The following is a 23,973-nucleotide window of genomic DNA, read 5'->3' on the forward strand; positions in this document are numbered from 1 at the left end:
TTAGGTACGCTATCTGCCCTTATGGAGAGAGTACTCGTGCACATGTCTTCGCAGGATAGTGTAAACGAGTTACCTACATGCAAACAGTGATTAGGGCAAGTGGTCAATAGGGTCATATTATTTACTATGTGTAAACATTGCAAATACTTTATTGCTGTTGTGAGAAGAAACTCATGCACCTGTCCAGCAGGGTAGTGTAAATGAGTTTCAAGCATGTACAGGGAGGAGAAAGCTCATAGGGTACCAGGAGAGTATCAGTGTTGATTAAGGCAGTCAGTGTGTTATTCATCTCAGGGCTGCCAGCTGTGCAAAGCTGCCATCCTGTTCATTTAGGCCATTTTTGATGGAGTCAAGCAAGGTCATCCATTTACATTCTCGTACGTTTAACACCACAGCTAGGTTTCCACCTCGTCTTCCTAGGGAAACTTTCTCAATTACAAGCCAACGTAGATCTTTTACCACGTGTCCAGCGGTCTGCCAGTGGTCTACCAGGGGGGCACCTAGGACCTTACAACGCAATCTACTACAGTGTGCAGAGATCCTGGTCTTGATTTTTTGCTGTGTTTGCCCCACATATATTTTGCCGCATGGGCACATTATTATATAGATCACACCATCGGTGTTACAGTTGGTGTGATGTTTGAGTCTGAAGGTCTTTTGTCCGTGGGTAAAGGTTTTCGTTTGAATGGTTGTCTCACAGGCGGTACAGGTCCCGCACCTAAAGTGACCTATCACAGGTGGTAAGTTCCATAGGCTGGTAAGTGTGGGAGAACTCTCTGGCTCCAGATACGAGTGAACCACCATATCCCGAATGTTTCTGGATCTCTTAAAGGAGTGGAGAGGAAGCTGCGGTTGACCAATTTCTTGAGCTATCAAAGACCAATGTTTGTTAATCACTTTTTTAACATCATTGCTCCTTGTAGTGTAGGTGGTGACGCAGATCATCCTATTCATCTCGGAATCTGTGCGATTCTCAGGGTTCAACAGACTTTCCCGCGGGTTATACCAGGCTCGTTTTCTGGCACGTTTGATCATTTGTGATGGATACCCCCGTGACACCAGGCGATCTTTGAGTATCTCTGATTCCTTGAGATAATCCGTACGTGTTGAGCAATTCCTTCTAATTCTCAAAAATTGTCCCACCGGAAGGTTGTCTCTGAGACCTCTGGGGTGGTGGCTACCGTATTGTAGTAGAGAATTTCTTTCAGTCGGTTTCCTATACAGAGTTGTGAGGAGCTGTCCATTTGCCACATAGATGGAGATATCCAAGAAGGGTATAACCTGATTGCTCGATTCAAGGGTGAACTGGATATTGGTGTTCCTTTGGTTCAGCCACATATGATACTCGTTCAGTTGTTCACTATTTCCTTGCCATATGCACAAAACATCATCGATGTATCTGACCCAAAGGGACAGCATCGGTGAAAAGGGGTTGTTCGGTGAGAAAACGTACTCCTGCTCGAAATGATCCATATAAATTATGGCCAAATTGGGAGCAAATGTAGCGCCCATGGCTACACCTTTTGATTGTACGTAAAATTTCTCTTGAAAAATAAAAAAGTTTTTCATCATGGCTATATTCAGCAGGTTGATAATAAATTCAGTGGGAACCTGGAGGGGAGCCGGTCTGCGGTTTAATGCAACCTCCATGACGTCTAGAGCCTCTTGTTGAGGGATGCTAGTATAAAGTGATATGATATCACAAGTGACCAACAGCATAGTATTCGGATCAAAAGGCCTCTCATCAATTAGTTGGATTACTTGGGTGGTGTCACGTAAGTAGGTTCTTGTATTTAGGGCAAGTGGCTTTAGGAAAAAATCTATGTATTTGCATAATGGCTCTAGTATAGAGCCACACCCGGATACAATTGGTCGCCCGGGGGGGTGATCTAGGTTTTTATGCACCTTAGGCAAGGTGTAAATGGTTGCCAGTCTCGGTGAATGCTGATTCAAGAATTTAAACTCTTGGTCACTCAAGAAGCCAGATTCCAAACCTTGTTGTGTAATGGAAAGAATCATATTGGCTATCTCCTTAGTTGGATCATTGGGTATCTGTTGGTAACTGACTCCGTCTTGTAGTTGTCTATGGATTTCATTTTTGTACTCTGACAGGATTGCAAAAGGCATCAGACAAGTGACAATTGAGAGAATAAAAATGATTCGAGCAATACAGCCACCAACAACTTAAAGACAGATCAGAATGTTTTTAGGAATGGTTGGTTATTGTCGCCAATGGATTTGTGGGTTTTCAGTTATTGCAAAACCTTTACAGAGATTAACAAAAGCAGATGTTAAAGATCCAATTGTTTTGACGAAAACAGAATTAGAGGCTTTTGAAAAGCTAAAGAAAAGCCTTTGTGAAGCACCTGCGCTGGGTATGCCAGATTATGACAAAGAATTTGAGCTCTATTGCTGTGAGAGAGGAGGTTGTGCATTATCAGTTCTCATACAGAAACATGGGAACATGAGAAAACCTATAGCTTATTTTTCAGCTGTCCTTGATCCTGTTGCAAAGGCTTTGCCAGGTTGCTTAAAAGCAGTGGCTGCAACAAGTGTAAGTCTTGAGCAGAGTGAAGGAATCATTATGGGATTTCCTGTAAAGGTGTATGTACCTCATTCTGTTGAAACACTTCTTACTAGAAGTAAAACACAGCATCTGTCTAGCAATAGATTAATAAAATATGAAAAGATTATTCTGGGATCAGATAATGTATCTATTGCGAGATGTTTGAATCTTAATCCAGCCACACTTTTGCCAGATGTTCCTCCTGTTGATGATGATGATGATGTGGAACGTCAATGGATGTTCTAGAATATTGCACAAAACCCAGAAAGGACATTAAAGATCTACCTTTGCCAGAGTCAGACATTGTTTATTTTGTGGATGGCTCTTGTTTAAGAACAGATGAAGGCATCCTGAGAGCAGCATATGCAATTTGTACAGTTTCAGAAATAATTGAAGGTTCCCTCTTGAAGGGATTCATTCTGCACAAATAGCAGAATTAGTGGCGTTAATTCGTGCCTGTGAAAAAGCTAATGGGAAAAAAGTTACCATAGTGACTGATAGTCAGTATGGATATGGAGTGGTCCATGATTACGGACAGCTCTGGCCTCAAAGAGGTTATCTAACCTCTGCAGGGACTTCAATTAGGAATGCAAAATTGATTAAAAGATTAATTGATGGAATTCAAATGCCAGAAAAAGTAGCAGTAGTTAAATGTGGTGCACATAAAAAGGGTCAGGATTACATCACTAAAGAAAATGCATTTGTTGATGAGACTGCACGTTACTGTTCAAAGAACAATCTTTCACTTAATCGGGAAAAGAACAATGAGCATGTAATGAATTCTCTCATGCTAATATCTGTGGTAGAAACATGGCAGGGAGTAAAAGATTTACAAGATGAGTCTGAAGATGAGGAGAAAAATACTTGGCTTAAGGAAGATTGCAGACAGCGAGAGGAAGATGGAATTTTGGTTTACAAGGATGGAAGACCTGTTATGCCTAATTGCATGATTGCTGACATGGCACGGATGTACCATGGACCAGGTCACTTAGGTAGAGACACAATGATTAGACAATTCAGAGAAACTTGGTATAATCCAAAGTTCAGGGTCATTGCAGAGTCACTTTGCCAACGTTGTTTGATCTGTCAGCAAATCAATCCAAACAGAAAAACTGTGGTGAGCATGGGAACCATAGGTCGGGAGGGTGGTCCTTTCACCAGGTTGCAAATGGATTTCATTGACATGCTTCAACATAATAAACTCAGATATGTATTGGTGATTGTCTGTTTGGTTTCAAGATGGGTTAAAGCTTTCCCAACTCGTCACAATGATTCAATCACTGTGGCAAAACTGCTTTTGAGGGAGATCATACCTAGATATGGTTTTCCAGTAACTATTGAAAGTGATCGCGGAAGACATTTTGAAAACAGACTAATTGAACTGATTTGTGAAGCATTTGGCATCAAGCAAAAACTGCACTGTGCATACAGACCAGAAGCATCAGGTGTTGTTGAGCAGATTAATGGAACAATCAAGAACAGGATTTCAAAAATGTGTCTAGCTACAGGAATTAAGTGGACAGATGCTCTTCCACTTGTTTTGATGTCATTAAGAAGCACTCCAGATAAGAAAACAGGTCTTAGCCCTCATGATATACTTATGGGGAGAGTAATGAGACAAGCTTATGTTCCAGTAGGAAAGTTGCTAGCAATAATGACAGCACAGTTTTGGACTACTGTAAGCAACTTTCTGATGTGATATCCTCTGTATTCCATCAGATGGGAACAGATGTGATATCTAAAGAAAAGGAACAAACTCATGATCTTTTGCCGGGAGACTGGGTGAGAACAAAAGTTCATCGAAGAAGGAACTGTTTGGTGCCCAGGTGGCAGAAAGCAAGGCAAGTAATTCTGGTAACAACTAATGCTATAAAGTGCAAGGGCTTGAAAAGATGGTTGCATTCTAGTCATACCATTCGTATACCTGCACCAGATAATCCAGAAGACAGTGACGAGACTACATCAGATTCAGATTTGGAAGAGAAAGAAAATCCTGAAAATCCAGATTCTGAAGATTGACACAAATGTCGACATCTGGAAGAAACAAAAGCAAGACAAGCATCTAATGAAAAAGATCTAGACATCGTTGTCGTTGATTCGGATAATGATGAAGATGTTCTAGAGAAAAGATCTGAAAAAGAGACTGTGTCAGAAGAGATTCAGGATCAGGAGAGTATTGAAAAGCAGATTGACAACTCTGAAGAGAGGGACGAGAATTCTGATACTGGGAAGCTAGAAGTAATTCCAAAAGAAGAAGACGAATTACCAAGTACCAGTTACGGAGATGTGGTTCCTAATGGAGTGAAACTGCCGAGTAAAGAAGTTCCTAGATACAGTATTGAAATCTCTGAAACTGACTCAGAATACAGTGATGAAGAATCAGAAAAAAGAAAATTCAGAAAAAGAGCTTGGAAAGCTGAGAGCAATGAAGTAGAGCCAAAAAAGAAGCTCTTGAGAAAAGGTGATGTTTGGCCTAAAGAGAATTTAAAGTTCAAATTGGTTAACAAGTCAAAGGATCAAGTGAATGAAATATCAAGTCAGAAGGGTGAAACTGACAAACAAGATCAAATTGGAAAGAAGATTGAAGTAATAAATAGAAAAAGTAAAAGACCATTAAAGCCTAATCACAAGTATAAGTCTCCAGAGTGGGCCTATATAATTATCCCACCAATAGTTGAAGTGAGCAGCAGAAGCCAGGAAGATTTGGGAGAAAACAGTGAGAATGATTGAAATTTGGATTTACTTGAGTTAGGTTGATTTTGTTTCTGGCATAAGGCTGAAGAAATTGTGTTAGGTGACACAAGGTCGAAGAAATTGTGTTAGCTGAATAATTTTTACGGACGCAAGGTCGAAGACAAGCTGTTAGAAAGTTCTCTTAAAAAAATTTTTTTAAGAGGAGGGTAGTTTATTTTTGTAGTATATATTTTTATATAGTTTTAAAAATGTTTAACATTTTTGTTTAATAGCAAAAAATGCCTAATGCTGATAACTCTAGGCGTGCTATTTTTAAGAGATGCTGTAAAATGTCTTCTATCTGTGTTATTATGATTATTTTAGTTTGGTTAATTTTAGCAGTCATTTTCCCTTTTGGAATTGATAAGGAGCATTTTAGAACAAATGTAACATGTAAAGCTGAAACAAAACAAGTTAGTCATGATGGAATAGGCAAAATTAATAGAATCATTGAGCACAAACCAGATGTCCATCAGGACAGATCAGTTGGGGATTTCTCTACTAATTCATTTTCCAGACTTCTTTCAGAATATGTTAGAGACATGGATGCTAAAGATTGCTACGTGTGTGTTAAGCTTCCTACTTCTGTTTCTGAAGGGGTCAAGTACAATATGCTTCCCCTAACATATGGAATTACCTGTAGTGTTATATCAAGCTTGTTCTATCAAACTGGTCGTCTGGAATATTATTATTCAGACTTTGACGAGATTTTTGCTAATCTGAAAGTTGTGAGCAGTCTAAACAAAGTTAAGCCTGCTAAGCAAATGAGAGAATTATTTCTGGTTACTAATGAATTAACCTATGAGTGTGCATTTAAGAATAATTTAACTTGCAAGATGAGAGATGAAGAGAAATCTTTTCTTGATCAGGTTGAGGAGAGGAGGGCAATTTATAAAAGGAATGAAATGCTGAAACAGACTAAGTCTAAGTTTTGGCAGATTGAAGACGAGAAACTGAATGGAGAGAACAGATTTGCAGCCATTCACATTGATGAACCAGTTAGTGGAAAACTTTGTATCAGAAGGGATAATACATTATATGATAATTATTTTGTTGGTGCAAGTCAATGTGAGGATACTTATCGAATCATTGGGGGTTGGGGATTTAAACGTGGCAAAGACCCAATTTTTCCAGAAATCTATTTTGTCTGTGGTAATAAAGCATATTTCAGACTTCCTGACCATTGGTATGGCACATGTTACCTTGGTCTTGTTTTTCCCAAAATTTTCCATGTTGACAGAAATAATGAAGGATCTTTCGAAATTGGCAAACACCTGAATAGAATGAAAAGGGAGAGTTTTTCAGAAATCATTGGAGATATATCTGGTGCGATAATTCCTATGGTGGGAATTACTCTAAATTCAGAAAAGATCAGAAAAGTCTCCACAATTGTAGATAGATTGTCCACTGATACTGCAAGTGGTTTCCAGTTGGTCAATACTGAGCTTATTGCTACCAGAAGCATGGTTATGCAAAACTGGTTTGCCCTTGATATCCTTCTAGCAAAAGAGGGAGGAGTGTGTGGGATTTTGCATGTTCAGCACTGCTGCACATATATCCCAGATAAAAGTCAGAATATTGAATCTTTAATTAGGAATATTACGGAATTTCATTCTGAAATAGTACCCATGGAAGATGACAGTTTTTCTGAACGTTTGGCAAAAAGATTTAAGGCAATTAAAGAATGGTTCGCTGACATTGGCAGTTCAATTATTGGCAAAGTACTCTACCCTGTTATAGTTATTGTTATAGTGACACTTCTGTTGAAAATCAGTTGCATGATTCACAAAAGAAAGAAGCACATGAGGGAAAAGAGGAGGATCTATAAGCTCAAAAAGGCTCAAGAGAAAGAGATTGAAATGGATGAGTTTCGCAGAACTCAAAATGATATACCAAGGCAGAGACAGACTGATGAGACAGGAGTTTAGTTTTACTAATACCGAGAGAACTCATTATATGACATTTATAAAATTTTAGTATACATTTTTGTGGGTTTGTTTGGTGATTTTAAAATCACCAGAGAAGGGAGTTGATGGAGCGGACTTTCAGATTTATTTCTAAAAAGTTTGTGGCAAATGAAACTCTCGTGATTTTTATTTTTACTAATGTGTGTTGCATGATATGTATGTTACTTATTCAACCTAGATTAAAACGCACCATCATGAACATATGGGTATAACCATTTGTGCTCTTGTTATGTTATCGTTTTGCTTTTATTTATACATTCATTTTGTCTTTTGTTTGTCATTTATTAACTGCAGCTGTTTTTGAAATAATAGCATGTGCATTCTTTAAATGTGCTTTTGTTTATGTATTGTTGTCTCACGTGTATGTGTTTGTTTATTTGTTTGTAACGCAAAATTAGGTAACCTAGCTAATGGGTTAAACTTAGTGGGAAAAGGGTGGGTAACAGAAGAATTATCATTTCTCAAATTAATTATTGTTTTGTGTTTCTTTGCATACTAGACACCCTCATTGCATTGCATTGCATTCCTTGTGAAAAGGCTTGATGCCTACTTCTAAAAAGGACATCTGAAGCCTGACCAGAGTGAACCTTGCACAGCTACGCAGAAAATAAAAAAAATATATTTCTACATTTATTCTTGGAGAGTGGTTTGCAAACAAAGACTGTGTGGAAGTTAAGACATTTGGTTCAATTTGTTCCTTGGTCAAGGCCGTTCTTGTCGTTCGGCAGCGGAAAGTCAGAGAACTATGAGCGGACGAAGGAAGCATATGCTCTTGCTAAATGTTGCTTTCTTCGGAAGCTGCCGGTGTCATACTTTTGAACAATAGTACTCTTGAAAAGTGACTCTGGCTATATGAGCAACGGATGATGACCGCATCGTATGACACTCGGTAGCCAATGAGATGCTGTGCTGCTTGAATATTTGTATTCTTTTAGTTAGTTTTAGATAGGAAAATACTATAAAAATTTCCCCTTGCTAAGAGCACTGTTCGATCGATCCTGTGCTCCAGAGACGCTGCCAGTTTTCCCTTTCACGTAAGAATCCTTTATTTTGCTTACTTACAGGACTCTTCTTAGCTAAGTTAGGGTGACAGGCTATGGAGAAATAAATAACTGTTTGAGTTTTCCTCATGCTGATGTTGGTTTATTGAGAATATGTGACCTGTTGTGCCTAATAATTAATGTTTGAAAAATAAAATTGCTAATAAAAGTTTGAGCTTTCTTTATGAAATAAAATTTAATAAAATAGATTTTGAAATGACAGGCTGGTCTTGATCGTTTCTTAGTGTTACCATCAGGTAATCCATTGCCTTATATGTGATCTAATTATTGAATGTGAAAGATTAAAATAATTAGGTCATATGATTCAGTAGGTCTAATACAGTTATTTGTTAAAAATGGGCCTAGTGATAAATTTGTACATAATGGTGAGTATCCTGGTGTAGAAATCATATATGACACTGAATTTCTTTAGACCCGCTGGACCACCTACATGGATGTCTTTATATGTGTTCTGTTTGTATCATGTGTTTGATTGTTGTCAGAGTGTGAATGGATGTTCCATCTCTTTGTATGCACACAATGTAAAAAGCCAAACCTATCAGCTTTGTTATTGTTTGCTCAAACTGGTGTTGAAAATGTTTACTTCATGTCACGTTTATGGTTCAATACTGAAGTTATCATTTTTTTCTAGCCAGAAACGTATTCAAATTCAAAATGGTCATTGTTGAAATGCAAAGACAATGGTGACAATTTCAGGCGTGACGTGCCGTGTACATGCTCACACTTCATATTATATTCTGAATACCCAAACATGGAATAATGGAGGAGAATGTTTTAGTGAGTGAGCTAGGTCAGCAAGAGGTAAAAGTGGGCCTATTCCAACAAAGTACAAGTGTTTTGTCTGTAAAAGTTTATACATACATCAACATTGAGCAAGAGTCTTACCCTGTGGCTCGCACTTTAAAGTCTCGAGAAATGTAGAATGGTTTGTCATTGTTGTATTCATCGAACACGCCCCATCGGAGGTGGGCCCACTCATGGACAAATACCCTGCCTGTAGAAAAAAATAGAATATTTAAGCCAAAGTCAATGTATCTTAATTCAGCATATTTGCCATAAAAGTATAAAAACATAAATACACAATACAGTAAAATAATATCTTTGATTCTCTCCAATTACAGCGTAAAACATAATCATTGTCGAAAAATATCTATAAGTTGAAATATGAAAATCCTGCAAGGGACACGATTTACAGAGCATCGGGGGTTACCTGTTCATATCTCTTTCTCTGTTGTAAACCTCTCAATAAAATTTAAGACTACATAACATATCTATAGCAGAAATCCTTTGTAGACACTCCATAGCAGACACATTTTGTTTAAAACCGGCTAGACGCAATAGCAGTATATAAAGGGTAGATATGGGATTTGAGTACAGGGTGCAAAGCAAAGTGGCTTCTGCTTTGTTTGGAGACATAATTGCAATGACATGACGCTAGATCATGTTTCCATATACATTGAGTGTGGAAGGTGACTTTAACATGTATAACATTGAATGTAAAAGAGTTAAATATAAACAGTCTGATGGATTCCAAGCCAAGACAACTAAGATTCGCCATTTTTGACAATGACAATAGTAAACTACACCTCTACCGTCTTCAAATTCACCATAATCTTTCATTTGTTCAAAACTCTGCACAGCAGCATTTCACAATATCCTTTACATCACCTTTGATCAATTAGGGTTGTGTAAACATTTCAGGAAGGCCCAGTCTAGAGAGACACGTTTTTACATACCCAAACCAGGATATCTTGTTCACATTTTGGAAAGATGAACACTCTCACCTGATCTGCTTCTGGGTTCAGCCAACATTTGATTCATAGTAGAAGTGGGGCAATTTTAACCTGTCATTGCACGGAGATGAGAGGACACATCATTTGGACTGACCGCTATTTTCGCGCCAAAACTGAGAGCCAGCACCGTCTGAGCATCATATCCCCGATTGAGTAAAACTCTGAATTTCAATATTCTTCCACTGCTCCCATACCAGGAGCGCCCTCGTGTGTATCCTGCCCCGTGCCTCTTCTCCCACGCCATCGTCTACTCACCACACGGATCTAAGGACCGACATTATAGCCTCGCTTGCCTACTCACCCTCAGCAGGGGTCCCAGCTGGGTTCCCTGTACGTTTTTAATTTCACCTTCTCGTCACGGTGCCACCCTGGTTCACTCCATGAGTTTGGCAAGCCCTAGAACGGTGCCCCTCACTGACAAGTCCTGAAGAGACCTGATATCCTATTCAGGTCGAAACGTCGTCAACACTAAAAGAGACAGACTTTGTACAGCAGTGGTTTATACTTTTCAACTGTTGTATTCTTGATTGCCTATACATTACTGGGTCATCTCTTACGAATTGAATACAAACCTGAAACCTTGTTTTCCATACAATATTAAATAAACACTTTAGTAGTTTAGGTTCTTTTTCGATTATACTCACTTATGACATACTATCACCTTTGTGATTATATGTTTGTACGTAATATTGCTGATGATCTGTATAAATTGTTGATACATACCTATATAAACTTTATGAATTCTAACTGTATATGCGTTGCCTCCTTGTTTTACATCCTTTGTAAATCACCCACATTGCCATTGTGCAGGATATATATTACAATAAGTTCTTATCTATCCACAGGAGTCATTGTTTCCTTTAATAATCCTCTACAAAGGGTAAGCCTAACTTTTCATGGTAAATGAAGTTTGCGGTGTTTTTGTGAACTGCCAATAGCCTGCGTGCTAAACTGTTCTCAATATGCTGTAAAGTGACTACATTTTGGTACCCCCAAATTCCAGCCCCATAAACAGCTGCCAAATTCATTTTGTATAAATAATGTGTTGATCTCTGGCAAAGGTTTGTGCTTTAAAATACTTGAAAAATTAAAAGATAGCTTCCATATTTCTTCCCATTTGTTGTGATTTCATCAAAAGGTGTGCTTTCCAACATAAGGTAGAACTAAAAGTAATACCCAAATAGTTAAAATCTTTTGCCATTTTAAGTATAGACCCCCCCCATTCTGAGAAGCTTACTTTTGTGTTTGAAGATCCACATGCTGTGATATAAGATTTCAAATGATTTATTTTTAATTCCAGCCCCTCCATGTACTCCATAAAGTGCTCTTGTAATATCGGTAAGCCATTAGGTGTACAGGGCGAGCAAAACGGCATTGTCTGCATAAACATGTATAGGGAGCGACTGCTCACCCAACTTTGGTACATCCGCCCCTGCTTTTAAAAGATGTTCGTTTACACCATTTAAATATACCAGGAACAAAAAAGGGGCTTAGATGCCGACCTGCTTAGCCCTCAATGGGATTCTATTGGTGAGGTAAGTTCCCCTGCTGACCATAATGGATAGCGATCTTTAAATCAAGGTGTAGACGTTTTCACAGGAAAAGAAGGTCAAATTCAACCACATCTTCTGCAATATTACCATAAGTGTTTCCTTTTTAACTAGGTCAAATGCACTTGAAAGGTCTATGAAGGCCATGTGAACAGCCCCCCCTCTTTTGCCTTTATGCATTTGCTAATGATAAGATTCAGATGGAAGGTTTGCTTTATGGTACCAATGCCTGGTCTAAAACCAAACTGTACAGGGGTAAAAATCTTTTTCTCCTCAGCCCAGCTGTCTAAATACACCAAGATTAGTCTCCCCAGAATTAAAGTAGTAGCATCATTTAAGGAGATTGACCTATAACAGGTCGGTGATGGTTTGTTTCCTTTTTCTGGTATCCTACTCGTACTTCTCAGTACACGAGTAAAAAACTATCTCCACAAATGAATATCCAATTTGAAGAGGTCCACTGGCACCCCATGAAGACAGGGGGCTTTCCCAGGAGCTGAACGTTTCAATGCCCTGACTTCTTCATCCAGTGCAATAAGCATGGGTCTATCCATGAGGGCAAGCCTAAACAAATGGCGACTCAAAAGAGTCATTCGAGTGGCCCAATCTACCCCATTCTGCTGGAAAATTTCTGATAAATTAGTTACCCACTCCACTTCAAGGATCAGAGCGTCCACCTTGGGAGTCCCATGATCTGAGAAGAAAGAGTGATTTACGACACCCTATAACTTCGTGATGTTCCTTGCGGCAGCTTCGACTAACAAATCTCTCTTTTTCCTGCCTCTACTAATTTCTTATATTTGCGTCTTGCTTTCTGCACTTCCAAGTGACAACGTGGAACAGATTTTAATGTGAGGTTTAAACATTTATGGGCTGCTGAACATGCAGCATGGAACTAGCGTTATAAAGCGGTGCCCTGTGGTGGTTTATAGGCCCTAAGACCCTCTCTAATTGCCCAGCATACTTGTATAAATCCCCTTAATACTGACAGACTGGACGAATCCCCTTCCAAGCACGCTTCTATAGATTCCATATTCTCCCATACTGTTTTATAAATAAAGTTAGCATGGTTTGTTTCCATCTCACCCTGTTGTCTTTATCCTTATTAAACACCTGTTTGCGCCCAATATCTGTGGAGTTGATCATAGTGTTTAGTTGAATGGTAATGTAAACAGGTTTATGGTTACTGAGGCAATTGAAAAGAGTTTTCTGCTCTAGGACTAGAGGGACAACATCCGCCAAGATAATCATAAAATCTATAGTGCTCCCAGTGGACCCACCAGTAAACGTGATATTTTCACAGTAATCACCCTTTGATTCACATAAAATGTGTAAATCCAATTTATTAATAAGTGTTTAAAGCATCACCCAGTAAATTGTATTTAAAGTGGTTCGTGTTCAAACAATCATCCTCTTCTGGCATGCCGCATATTGCCCTGGGAATAAAGTGTAGTGTTAAAATCCCTGACCAATACCACAGTGACTTTCTAGTTCAGGTTCAAAAAGGCGGTGTCCAGGAATTCATCAAGATCCTCGATTGCTTTGGACTCCAGCGGATTCAAAATATTATTATAAAAATATTCAGCAAAATATCCAATTTGCCCCATAGAAATGTTTGTGATACTAAAAACGGCGGGGATGACCATTTGAGGTCAACATTGACCTTGTCAATCTTTACAGATATGAAAATAGCGAGCCCACCTCATGTTTTGCATGCAGCAGAGGCATATCTTGTTGAAACAGAGTGTAAAAGAATTCATGTAAAAGGTTTTTTTTCGTCCAAGTCTCTTGCACACAAATAAGATCAAAAGAGAACATATTTAACCAATCTGGGTTATCTAGCTTGCACGAGCGCCTGCAATATTCCACATGGCCATGTGCAGTCCTTTTTCTTGTTCTTGAGCTTTAATAACCATAGGTGAGCAGGGGACAGGATTTTTAGTTCCTATACTTTCGGGGCCATTATCCAAGACGGGTAGCTCTGGTGCAAGAAGAACCCCATATTGACTAGGATGAGGCACTTGATTCCCGTCCCACAGAAGTGCTCTGACCAAAGCACCCAATTTAGGGAAGTTAATCACAAAAGACAGATGGACGCTTTTGAGCGCCAACTCGTCTCTATGATTAGGACCACTAGCAGAGTCAAAGCTCTCCCCTGAACAAATTGTTTTGGTCCAAGTAGGCGAGAGCCCTGAATCTATTTCCTGCCAGCACCTGGAGCTCCAATCAACACCTATTTCCCTCACTAAAGCAGGATTGGGGGCATTTTCCCCTCCTATGAGGCAAGCTTAGTTGTCCATAGAAGAAACAAAAAGGAAGGATTTTTATGGGGCTTGATTTGTCATTCCTGCTCTGGCCCGTGTCAAGATTTCCCCCGCTGTCCTGGGGTTTCTAAAGTTTGTAATAACAGAGTCACTTGGGAGTTGCTGTTCACGCGGGCCAATACTCCGCCCACACTGCACAACAATAACCAATCCAATCCAAAAATTCTTTATTTCGGCCATTTGAGACCATAAAAGATGCAATAAAAACATTTAAAACACATACAAGCATACAATATAAAAACAGTGCAAGGAAGCAAAAGACTTATTAATTCAGTGCCTACAAGAATCTGGGAAAATAAAAACCCTATTATCTACAGTTCATTGCAGTCATTTCACATTTGGAGGTTAAGAATTACTCTTTCAATATTTTTCCCCTTATCTGCCACATAGCCAATAAATACTTGGCTACAGCAAAAACAATAAAGTGCAATGTGCTTGTCTTCAGAATTCTGTATGATTGTAGATGGTTTCTGAAGCCCAGATTCCTACATAGTGGGACTAGCCAGTACTTTCTCGGTCTAATGTAGGCAGTGCAAAAAAAACAGCTTGTGTAGTTCATCCTCCACGTTCGTGCTGCACCCAGGACAGATTTTATCGTCCAGCATTGTCCATTTACTTGTAAAGGATTTAAGGGGCAGTGTGCCAAACCTCCACTGGATAAAAAGTTTCCTTGCAGTGATAGAGAATATAATATCCATATATCCTTCAAAGTAAAAAGAACTTTTGGTAGCCAAGAATTGTTCAGTGAAGGAGCCAGTTTTCAGGGCACACACGAGTGAAGTTAGGCTCTTGTCCTTGAAAATCTTGGTGAGCGTTTTGCGGGACACCCCTAGACAACCTCTTTCGGGATCATCCCACAGATCAGCCAGTCCCAGCCGATAGAATTCTTGTTTTACATATGCCACCCATGGGATCCTATTGCAGGAATTAAGACTCAGGACGTGCTTCAGGTCTTGTCTATAGTGGGAGCGTACACTAGTAGACCAAAGCCTATGCCAGAACCTCAATGGCTTTAGAGACAGTTCATCCCCTATTGAAGGGAGCCCCAAATCTAATCTCAGTGGTAACAGGGGTGTACCTTGTGGTAAAGCCAGCAAGCGTCTGAGGAAATTGTTTTCCACCTTGACAAGTTCTGTCCCAACCTTATGGCCCCACAACTCACCACCATAAGATGAAGCTGCTCTGGCTTGGGTTTTATACATCTCCAAGGCTGGACTAACTGGTTTGAAGGTTGATGAATTCGAGACCTTCAAAATTGCCCCCACCATTTGGGATAACTTTAAACGGGATCTTGCTATCTGTGGACCCCAAGATAGATTTTCGTGTAGAGTTACCCCCAAATATTGGAACGTTCTAACCCTTTCCAGCCTATCAGATCCCAAGGTTAGATTAGGCTAGTGGTTGTCGAGGGATTGAATACCATAAATTTGTTTTTTTCTGCGTTGATCTCAAGGCCATGTGCCCTGCAGAAGTCCCCAAACCTATCTAGTATATGTTGAATCCCCATCGGGGATTTGAAAAGCAGGAGGGTATCATCGGCAAACATAATTGCCGGTACCCTCCTGCCTGCCATACTGGGGGCATCGTGGTTCCTGACATTGTCAAGGTGAGATATTACACCATTAACAAAGAGGCAAAACAGGGTCGGTGTGAGGACACAACCCTGTCTTACCCCCCTGAGAACTGGAAATCTAGATGACAGCGCCCCCTCCCTCCCGCACCTGACCTGGGCAAAATTTCCATCATGGAGCCTAATTATTGCCTGCAGTAGCTGTGGAGGAACACCTAGATCCCTAGGAACCGCCCATAATTTCCTGCGTGGCACCAAGTCAAATGCGGACCCCAGGTCCACGAACACCATGTACAGACTCCCCCCCTCGATCCCCACCGTTTTCCAGTAGAGAAGAACGAGGCGAAAAATATGGTCCATGGTGGACGTGTTCTTCCTGAAGCCCGCCTGGAGCGGACTGAGAATCGCATTGTCCTCCATCCAGTACAGGAGGTGGTCCAGCAGGAGACGGGCGAAGAGTTTTTGAGGTACATCTATAAGGCTGATCGGCCTGTAGTTTGCTGGGAGCAGAGGAGAGCCCTTTTTAAAAATCAGTACTATCTCTGCCCCCAGCCAAGTACAGGGGATCTCCATCCCTCTTAGGATAGAATTGAAAATAATAAGCAAATAGGGACCCCAGATCTCTGGTTGGTGTCTGAACAGATCTCCGGGGAGTTTGTCAAGACCCGGGGCCTTACCTGTTGCTAGCCTCCCTTTAGCGTTTAATACCTCACCAAGTGTTAGCTCTAGATTTTCATTACGCTCAGAGTGGCTATCAAGAACTGACTCTGTGGGTATTACAGGAGTATCTTGATACAGTTTGCCGAAGTGGGATTCCCATATTGAGGCAGCGATGTTTGGCTCCACAGCTGATTTCGGTTCCCCTGCACCTGTGTGGACTAGTGACCAAAATTTTCTTGAGTCCTTGGTTTCAAGTGCCATTGATAGGTCATAGGTCATGCCATCTGTCCCAGTCCCAATCGGACTTTGCATGGGCAATGGCTTCCCTGTATTTCCGTCTCATCTCAGATATTTTATGTTTATTAGCGCCAGACTTGGCCATGTAGATCAACTCTGATTTTATCTTTTTGCACGTGGAATTGTACCAAGCTGAGGTTGGTGTCCTCTTCTTCCTGCTCACAGTCTCACGGTAAAAAACCTCTCCTAAGCTTCCCAGTAGGTCTACATGAATTTGACCTAGTTTCTCATTAAAATCGGTAGCTTTGGGTTTATTAATCAGTTCATCTATTTCGACTAACTTAGAGAGCGCCAAATCATAGATTTTCATGATGCACTCTGTTGAATTGACTAATTTCCCCCATCTTACCCTACGTCTATTATTAGATAGAACTAGGGTCCCTGTGTCTTGCTTTGGGTCATTAAGTGGCGTGCCTTCTTTGGGCCCTGGGTGTACCATATCCAAGCAGAGAGCATTATGATCGCTGTCTGCTCTTTTAATCACCCTGAAGTCCAGCACCATGGGCCACACGCTTGTTTCTACAAAAATGTAGTCCAAACGTGATACCTGGTCCTTCCTATTGAAGGTGCACACTGAAGGGACATCAGATGGTGTGCGCCCATTGCAGGCCCTCAGGGCATGGATCAGGGTAAGGGACATGATCTGCAACGCTAAGGGGGACCATGATTTCAGGTTTGGAGATTGACAGGGGGGAATCCCCCAGTAATCATCCTCAGCTGTTAAGGCACCCTCCTTTAAACGTTTTAGTGGTTCAAAGTGGCAATTGAAATCCCCACCCACCAATATCTTGCAATCAGCGGGTAGTTGTCCCAAAAATAAAGATAGACCGTCTAGGGTGGATGATTCCATGGACACACTTACTGGACGCGAGTACACATTCACAATCGCCAGGTTGTAGGCGTTTGGCCATTTAAGGAGTATACATTGTATGTCCTCCGAATGGGTAGGTATTATCTCTGCTATACAACCTATGTGGCTAGCCACCCAGATAGCGACACCACCGGAAGGCCTCCCTTTGCCGCCCCACCTAGCATGGACATAAAAAGTTGCATAACCCATCCTGGGGTAAGCTTCCCTAGCCCAAGTCTCCTAAAAGAGACAGATATCATTACTATCTACTAGGGACCCCCAGTCGCTGGAATCTACTTTATTGGCGATGCCTGCAACGTTCCATGAAAGGACCTTCATCCTCCTCTGACCTTGCTTGGGTGCTGTTCCCCTCACTCTCTCACCATCTATATCTGTACATGGGACTGGAAGCCCGTCCAAAGTTACCAGGCCCTCTTGGACCCCCGGATCAGTTACTTCTTGGGGTGGTATATTCCGGTATAGGATTCTTGGTGATTGATCAGTAGGGAAGCCCTGCATAGTAATAATAATTGGCCGTTCTGGTGATAGAGAGTCAGGGGTGCAATTTCAAATGACATCTATCCCTGTCCCAAGCTGAGCAGAACGGAGGACCACTCCTTCGGTACTCCCAGTGCATACAGCCCTCGAAAGTCAGTCAACCTGGTCAAGGCAGCTATATCTGTTAGCATGAACATAATTACTATATGTAATTGTGTCATGTCGAGGGGGCCTATACCTTGAACCGTTAATGGCAAGTCCCACCCTGGTCCAGCCGTCATTTACCCCAAGATGCGAATCATCGCTTCTTGGGTAGAAAAACGACAGAGGGACCAGTTCAATGGATGTATTCCGCGTATACCCCAGCCAGTTACAGATATGGGGGACAATCTGGGAATTCCTAAAACTTACAAGGATACAATCACCCCCTATTTTCTTTACCGTGTGATCAACCCATGGAACCCTCCTGACCATCAATACTTCCCCTCTCAAGTTTGATGGTAATGGCCTGTGAATATTTAACCAACTAATAACTTTGTTGCGTAAGGAGTCAAAAGATTCCACCATAGAGTTGGAGAGCTCTGGTACCCCAGTTAGAATTACAGTGTGGGCCGCCGCCTCTGGAGGCAGATTGACTACAATTGGCCGGGGACGGTCAGCCATTCTAGTGGGCGTCTTTTCCTGCCTCGTTGCAATTGTTGGATTGGGCAACTTTGACTTCCGGGCTAAAGGGACGGGGGGGAAGTTGCCTTGTAGGGGGTAATGGGTTGGGTTGAGGTACGGTAACTATAGGAGCATTCCCGTTAGCAGTGGAAGTGGGCTGGTTTGGAATCACAGTTCTAGGAACACTCGGGGGAGGGGAAATCCCAGTGTTTGTCGCAGTTACTCCTCGGGTGCTGGTCCACAATCCCTGCTGATTGTCTATACTCCCAGTTGCTTTTTCTTTTGGTAGGAGTCTAACATCAATACAATCCAGCCTAACCAACAGGGGGTCGAGCATTTCTTTAAGGATGTTAGTAAAGAGGTGGATGGAATGGTCCATACTACTACGAGACCCCTCTCCGAAGATAAACGGGCCCGGCTGAGGTAGCGTCTGAGTGAGGGCAAGGTGTACTAGGCTTACAATTTCATTGACAATCACAGCGGAGGGAGTTTCCGAACATCAGTGGTGTTAACATTGATGTTTGGGATGTGGTCCAATTTTGCCCTCTTTCCACCTTTTGACTGTCTAGGTCTCTTTCTTTTCGGGACAGCGCCCTCACGAAGACCCCTTGAATGCGTTGGGTTAGTATCACTCCCCTCTTCCCGAGTCAGAACTGGATGGACTATTGAGGGTGATGTCATCTCCGGCATGGTGAGGAGTGAGTCTTGATCTCGATGTGAATTGGAGGGTGTCCTCAGCTGCTGTAGCACTGATTTGATTGTTTGATCGATGCTATCCAAAAGGAATAGGTGGGTAACGTCCAAACATTCTGGGGATCTGGCATTCGTGAATTGGCCCAGGGAGGATCGCTGTGTACTTTTGATCCCCTCTACTAACTGTTTTTCCAGGGCTGTGAGTCCATTGTTTACCACAGTATTTGCTTTAATGAGAAAGCTAACCAAAGTACCGGTTACCAGATTAGCCGCTTTACTCCTCGTCTCCCTCGTTGCCATATTGGTCAAATCCTGGATGAGTAGCGACCAGTCAAGGTAGCAAGAGTGTGATGCAGAGAGTCCGAGGGCAACTGGGCAAGGACTTAGAGAGGTGGCCCGGTCCGGTCTCTTTCGGGCTCGAACGGGCTACAACAGGCCCGCCCTTGTCCCGGGTTTCTCCCGGGACCCTCCCACGCGCTCCCGTGCAGCGGTAAGCACTGCCTGCTATAAGGAGAGAGGAAGAGTGATCGGGGCGGGGCAGGCAGTGAGAGCGGACCAGGTGGTGTTAATTGGTCATACAGGGACTCCTGGGAGACTGAGTCCCTGTAATAACACTTGCAGCCCTACAGCCGATTTTACCCTCGCCTCTGCTGACCACAACGCCTCAGCGCTAGTCCAAATACAAGCTTTGGCATTGTCCTGTGAACGCGAAGCGGGACCCGCTAAGCGGGTCCGGCAAGCAGTTGGCCAAATCCTCAGGGAAACAGCAACAGGCAGTGATCCGATTCAGTTAATCCTCCTTTCCAACCAGAGTCAATATCAAGAAGTCTCCCAGCGTGGCGCTGAAAGGCAGCGATTTTTTTCCTTCGGGGTCGGGGGCGGGGCATGCAGGAAGAGCGGACCAGGTGGTGTTAATTGGTCATATAGGGACTCCTGGGAGACGGACTCCCTGTAATAACACTCGCAGCCCTGCAGCCGATTTTACCCTCGCCTCTGCTGACCACAACGCCTCAGCGCTAGTCCAAATACAAGCTTTGGCAGTGTCCTGGGAGGGGAACATCCTTTACAATGCAACTTTGACCACGCAGAGCCTTTACGATGCAACTATTACAACGCATGCCATTACAACGTGATCCGATTCAGTTAATCCTCCTTTCCAACCAGAGTCAATATCAATATCAAGAATAACCTCATTAAGCAAGTCCCACTGATTTGTGGTTCAAGCACTGACCGTATCTACAAGTCCAACATATCACTAAGAGGCCCACTAATATGTGCCCCTTAGAGCCGCACTTCTAGAGGATGCAAAGAGTGCGGTATGCTGCTCGGAAGCCTCCTGGGTCCACCCAACTTTACACATTTTAGGTTTTTTTGTTCAGTTTCTGCACTTCATTGCTGGATTACACTCCAGTGAGAGGACAGTAGATTCAGGTGTCAAGTCTCAGCAGCTCCCCCTTCAACCCAAGCTTTTTCCAACGACAGCTGCCTCCTCCTCAACTTACTCATGCACCCTAACCAAGAGATGAGGTTTGGACTGCCCGGGCATCAGATTAGTAATGGGGAGTTTGTCTGGCAAAGATGCCCTAGATGGTTCAGAAGGGAATGACCGGGCAAGTTCCAATGCAGTGTGAAAAGCCTCCTTTCAGACAGTTTTATGTCATTAGAAAATGACATCAACCGCCGTAACCAAAAAATTGTCAATCAACCAGCCTCACTGCATCTGGGATAGAGATTGAGGCAGAAAGCATCAAAAAGCTAAGGGGGACCTGCTTTACCGCTACCACTGTGCTGTGATGCTCCCTCCCAGCTCTTAGCCCAGGCTCATCCACAATTCCTCTGTGACTCTCCCTGCACGCGCTACTAGTGTGAGCGATCGGTGATCGTCCGTCGGCCTGGCCTGTGGGCAGGCACGGACATAGCAGGGGAGGAGAAACATATATTATTTAAGCCTGAATTCATACAACTACAAGTTCAGCCTTATCAACACATGCACTGGCAATCACTTGTGTCAATTTTCTGAGTGATTTTTGGGTCTTTAAGTAAGGGAGTGACTGCTGCTGCATTCATCTTTACAACAGACCTCTCAAAAAGGGCACAATCCAATGACAAGAAACCAGCAAAACAAACACTACTTTGCCTGAAGCAACCTTTAGACAGCTGTACAAGCCTAGGTCTAGTTTTACATGACTGACCTCAAGGAATTGAGTCCTTGCTGCTGCCTGAAGGGATTATTAAATTTGCCAAACTCTAACCCACCCTCAATGAAATCCACTGGCTCTCTGTAGCTGCGCTTGCAATAATACCATGACCAAGTGTATTTTAAACATCCGTGAGGGGCGGGGCCAAGATGGCGGTGAGGTAGGGAGCAACTTGCGGAGCTTTTGCCCGTTGTCCACCACATATAGCGGCGTATAGCTTCTTGGTGAGCCGCCGACCGTCCAGAGCTGCAGCGGAGTGTGCCCTCGAGCCCCCCTGGCCCTGGCGGTTCCGGGGGGCTCCGCTGATCGACTCCTGTTGGCGCCGGAAGCTGGGAACCGAAGCAGGCCCCGCAGACAGGGGCAGACCGTGAAGGTGTCTGCCGAGGCAAGCGGCCCGCGAGCGGGACTAACTTCAATGCGAGCACCGGGGCGCTGCAGGCCCGTGGAGGTGCCGGGACCGGTGAACTGGGATTGGCCACCCGCTGCTGCCGGAGGCTGGCAAGAGCGCCCCGGCACGTTGCACAGCTGGCGTGGTGGCAGGTGCAGAGCTGGACTAGTGGTCTTTGTCCCGCGGGGTGGGCCCGCCGCGCCTGAGGGCGAGGACGCGGCCCAGCAGCTCCAGACGTCAGAGGTGAGGCGGCGAAAGGGGCATCGGACACGAGGGCGGCTGGGCCCCTGGAGCAGCATTTGGACCCCAGCGGTGGGTCCAGGCAGGGGCCGGCCATCACCCCAGACCCTGGCACAGAAGGAGCCACCACACCAGTGGGGCCCAATGGCGGAACGAGGGGTGTGAACAGAGGCCCAGCGGGTGAACCTACGGCGGTGAGAACAGTGGCACGAGCGGTGGCCCGGCGAAAGGACTGACTAAGACACACAGTGCAGGCCAGGCAGGCAGTGACACGAGACTGTGGAGCCCTCCGATGGCTTGCAAGGCCTAGTCCTGAGAGGTGAGGAGCGCGGGCGGTGCAGGGGGACCAGCAGCTTCGTGTGAGGCCGGGGAAAAGGTGGTGGCCCGGGGGAAACAGAGCACGCCTGTGGTGGCTGTATAGGCCGGGAGCCTTGAGCTGAAGGTGCTTTTACTGTACCGCCCAATTCATCATATGGTCTACTTCGCAGTAGGTAGTCCGGAACAACCAACTCCAAGATGTTATTGGGAGATGGTTGATATTGGTGAGGTAGTTTATAGAGTGGTAGCTAGATGTTGTTTGTAACTGAAAGCAGACCATATGATGAATTGGGCGGTACAGGAAAAGTAACTGATGGACACTTACTCACAATAGGTATCTGTCCAGTAGTTTGCTTATATTCTAAGCTTACACATAGCCATTTTCACACACATAGGTCTCACAGAAACATTAACAAAAATTGTCACAAATTGGTATTAGACACCTGAGCAAATGCACCTGGAGCGACCTTTGCTGGAGAGGTTGTGGGGAGTTGGGCACCCTGGTGCATGTTCTGTGGGATTGCAGTCGCCTGCGACCCTACTGGACTCAGATATTAGATGAAGTGGACCCACACCTTGATTCACAGATTCCATGATTCCCCTCCTATATCCTACTTGGTTTACCTAATCCCCTGACGTACCCACTTAAATCCCGGAGAGACAGGATGATTGCCATTGCCCTCGGGGGAGCCACACAAAACATCTTGGTTTATTGGAGGTCCGTCCAACTCCCCTCACATACAGGCTGGCTATAAAGACTCTGTATGGTGTTGGGCATGGAGAAACTCACGTTGACATTAGCTGGTAGAGGGTCGGAATTCCCAGAGTTATGGCGACCATTTATTTATTTATTTTATTTTTATTATCACATATTTGTAGAGTGCACAGCTACTCAGAAGAGTGTCCCGGCGCTAGCAGAAACAGAGAGATAGTAGGAAGTGCGCGCATAAAGGCGGAGCAGAGGATTACTGCTGAAACAGCCAAGTCTTCAGTAATCTCCTGAAGTACAAAATGTTGGATGCGTGCCTGATTGCTATAGGGAGATCGTTGCAAAGGTGTGATACCAGGACTTGAAAGGAGCGTCCTCCTATGCGTGAACGATTTAATTTAGGCACACTCATCAGATGTTGGTGAGATGATCTTAGAGCTCTACCAGGTGTGTAGTAGCTCACTCTTCTCCTAATGTAGGTTGCCCCAATACCATGTAAGGCTTTAAAAGCCAGTGTCAGGGCTTTGAACTGAATTCTGCGGTGGATAGGGAGCCAATGTAGTTCTTAAGATGGGGAGAGATGTGGGTTCTAGGGCCCAACATAAGAATGGCACTGGCGGCCGCATTCTGCACGACCTGAAGTCTACTAAGAAGGCATTCTGGGAGACCCAAGTAGAGGACATTAGCGTAGTCCAGCCTGGAGGTTATAATGGCCTGGACCACAGTCCTTCTGTGGAAGAGAGACAAAAGGGGTCAAACTTTCCGAAGCATTTTCAGGGTTCCATAGCAAGTGCAACCACTGATTGAACTTGGGTCTTCATGTTCAGTGAGTTATCCAGTTTTACCCCTAGGTTTTTGGCTGCTCCCACAGAGGTCTGTGGGGGGGACATATCAG

General features: G+C 43.3%; 1 protein-coding gene across 1 annotated transcript in view; it reads right to left on the minus strand.

The window, feature by feature from the left end:
* Positions 1-23,973, minus strand: part of LOC147747508 (calcium-activated chloride channel regulator 1-like) — an 820,724-nt gene that overhangs the window by 699,289 nt on the left and 97,462 nt on the right. Inside the window, exon 4 of the mRNA XM_086953977.1 lies at positions 9,213-9,321. Coding sequence (XP_086810103.1) covers positions 9,213-9,321 — 109 coding nt within the window. The remainder of the gene's footprint in view (positions 1-9,212; positions 9,322-23,973) is intronic.

Source organism: Lissotriton vulgaris, chromosome 1_1, assembly GCF_964263255.1.
Source record: "Lissotriton vulgaris chromosome 1_1, aLisVul1.2, whole genome shotgun sequence".
Taxonomy (NCBI): Eukaryota; Metazoa; Chordata; class Amphibia; order Caudata; family Salamandridae; genus Lissotriton; species Lissotriton vulgaris.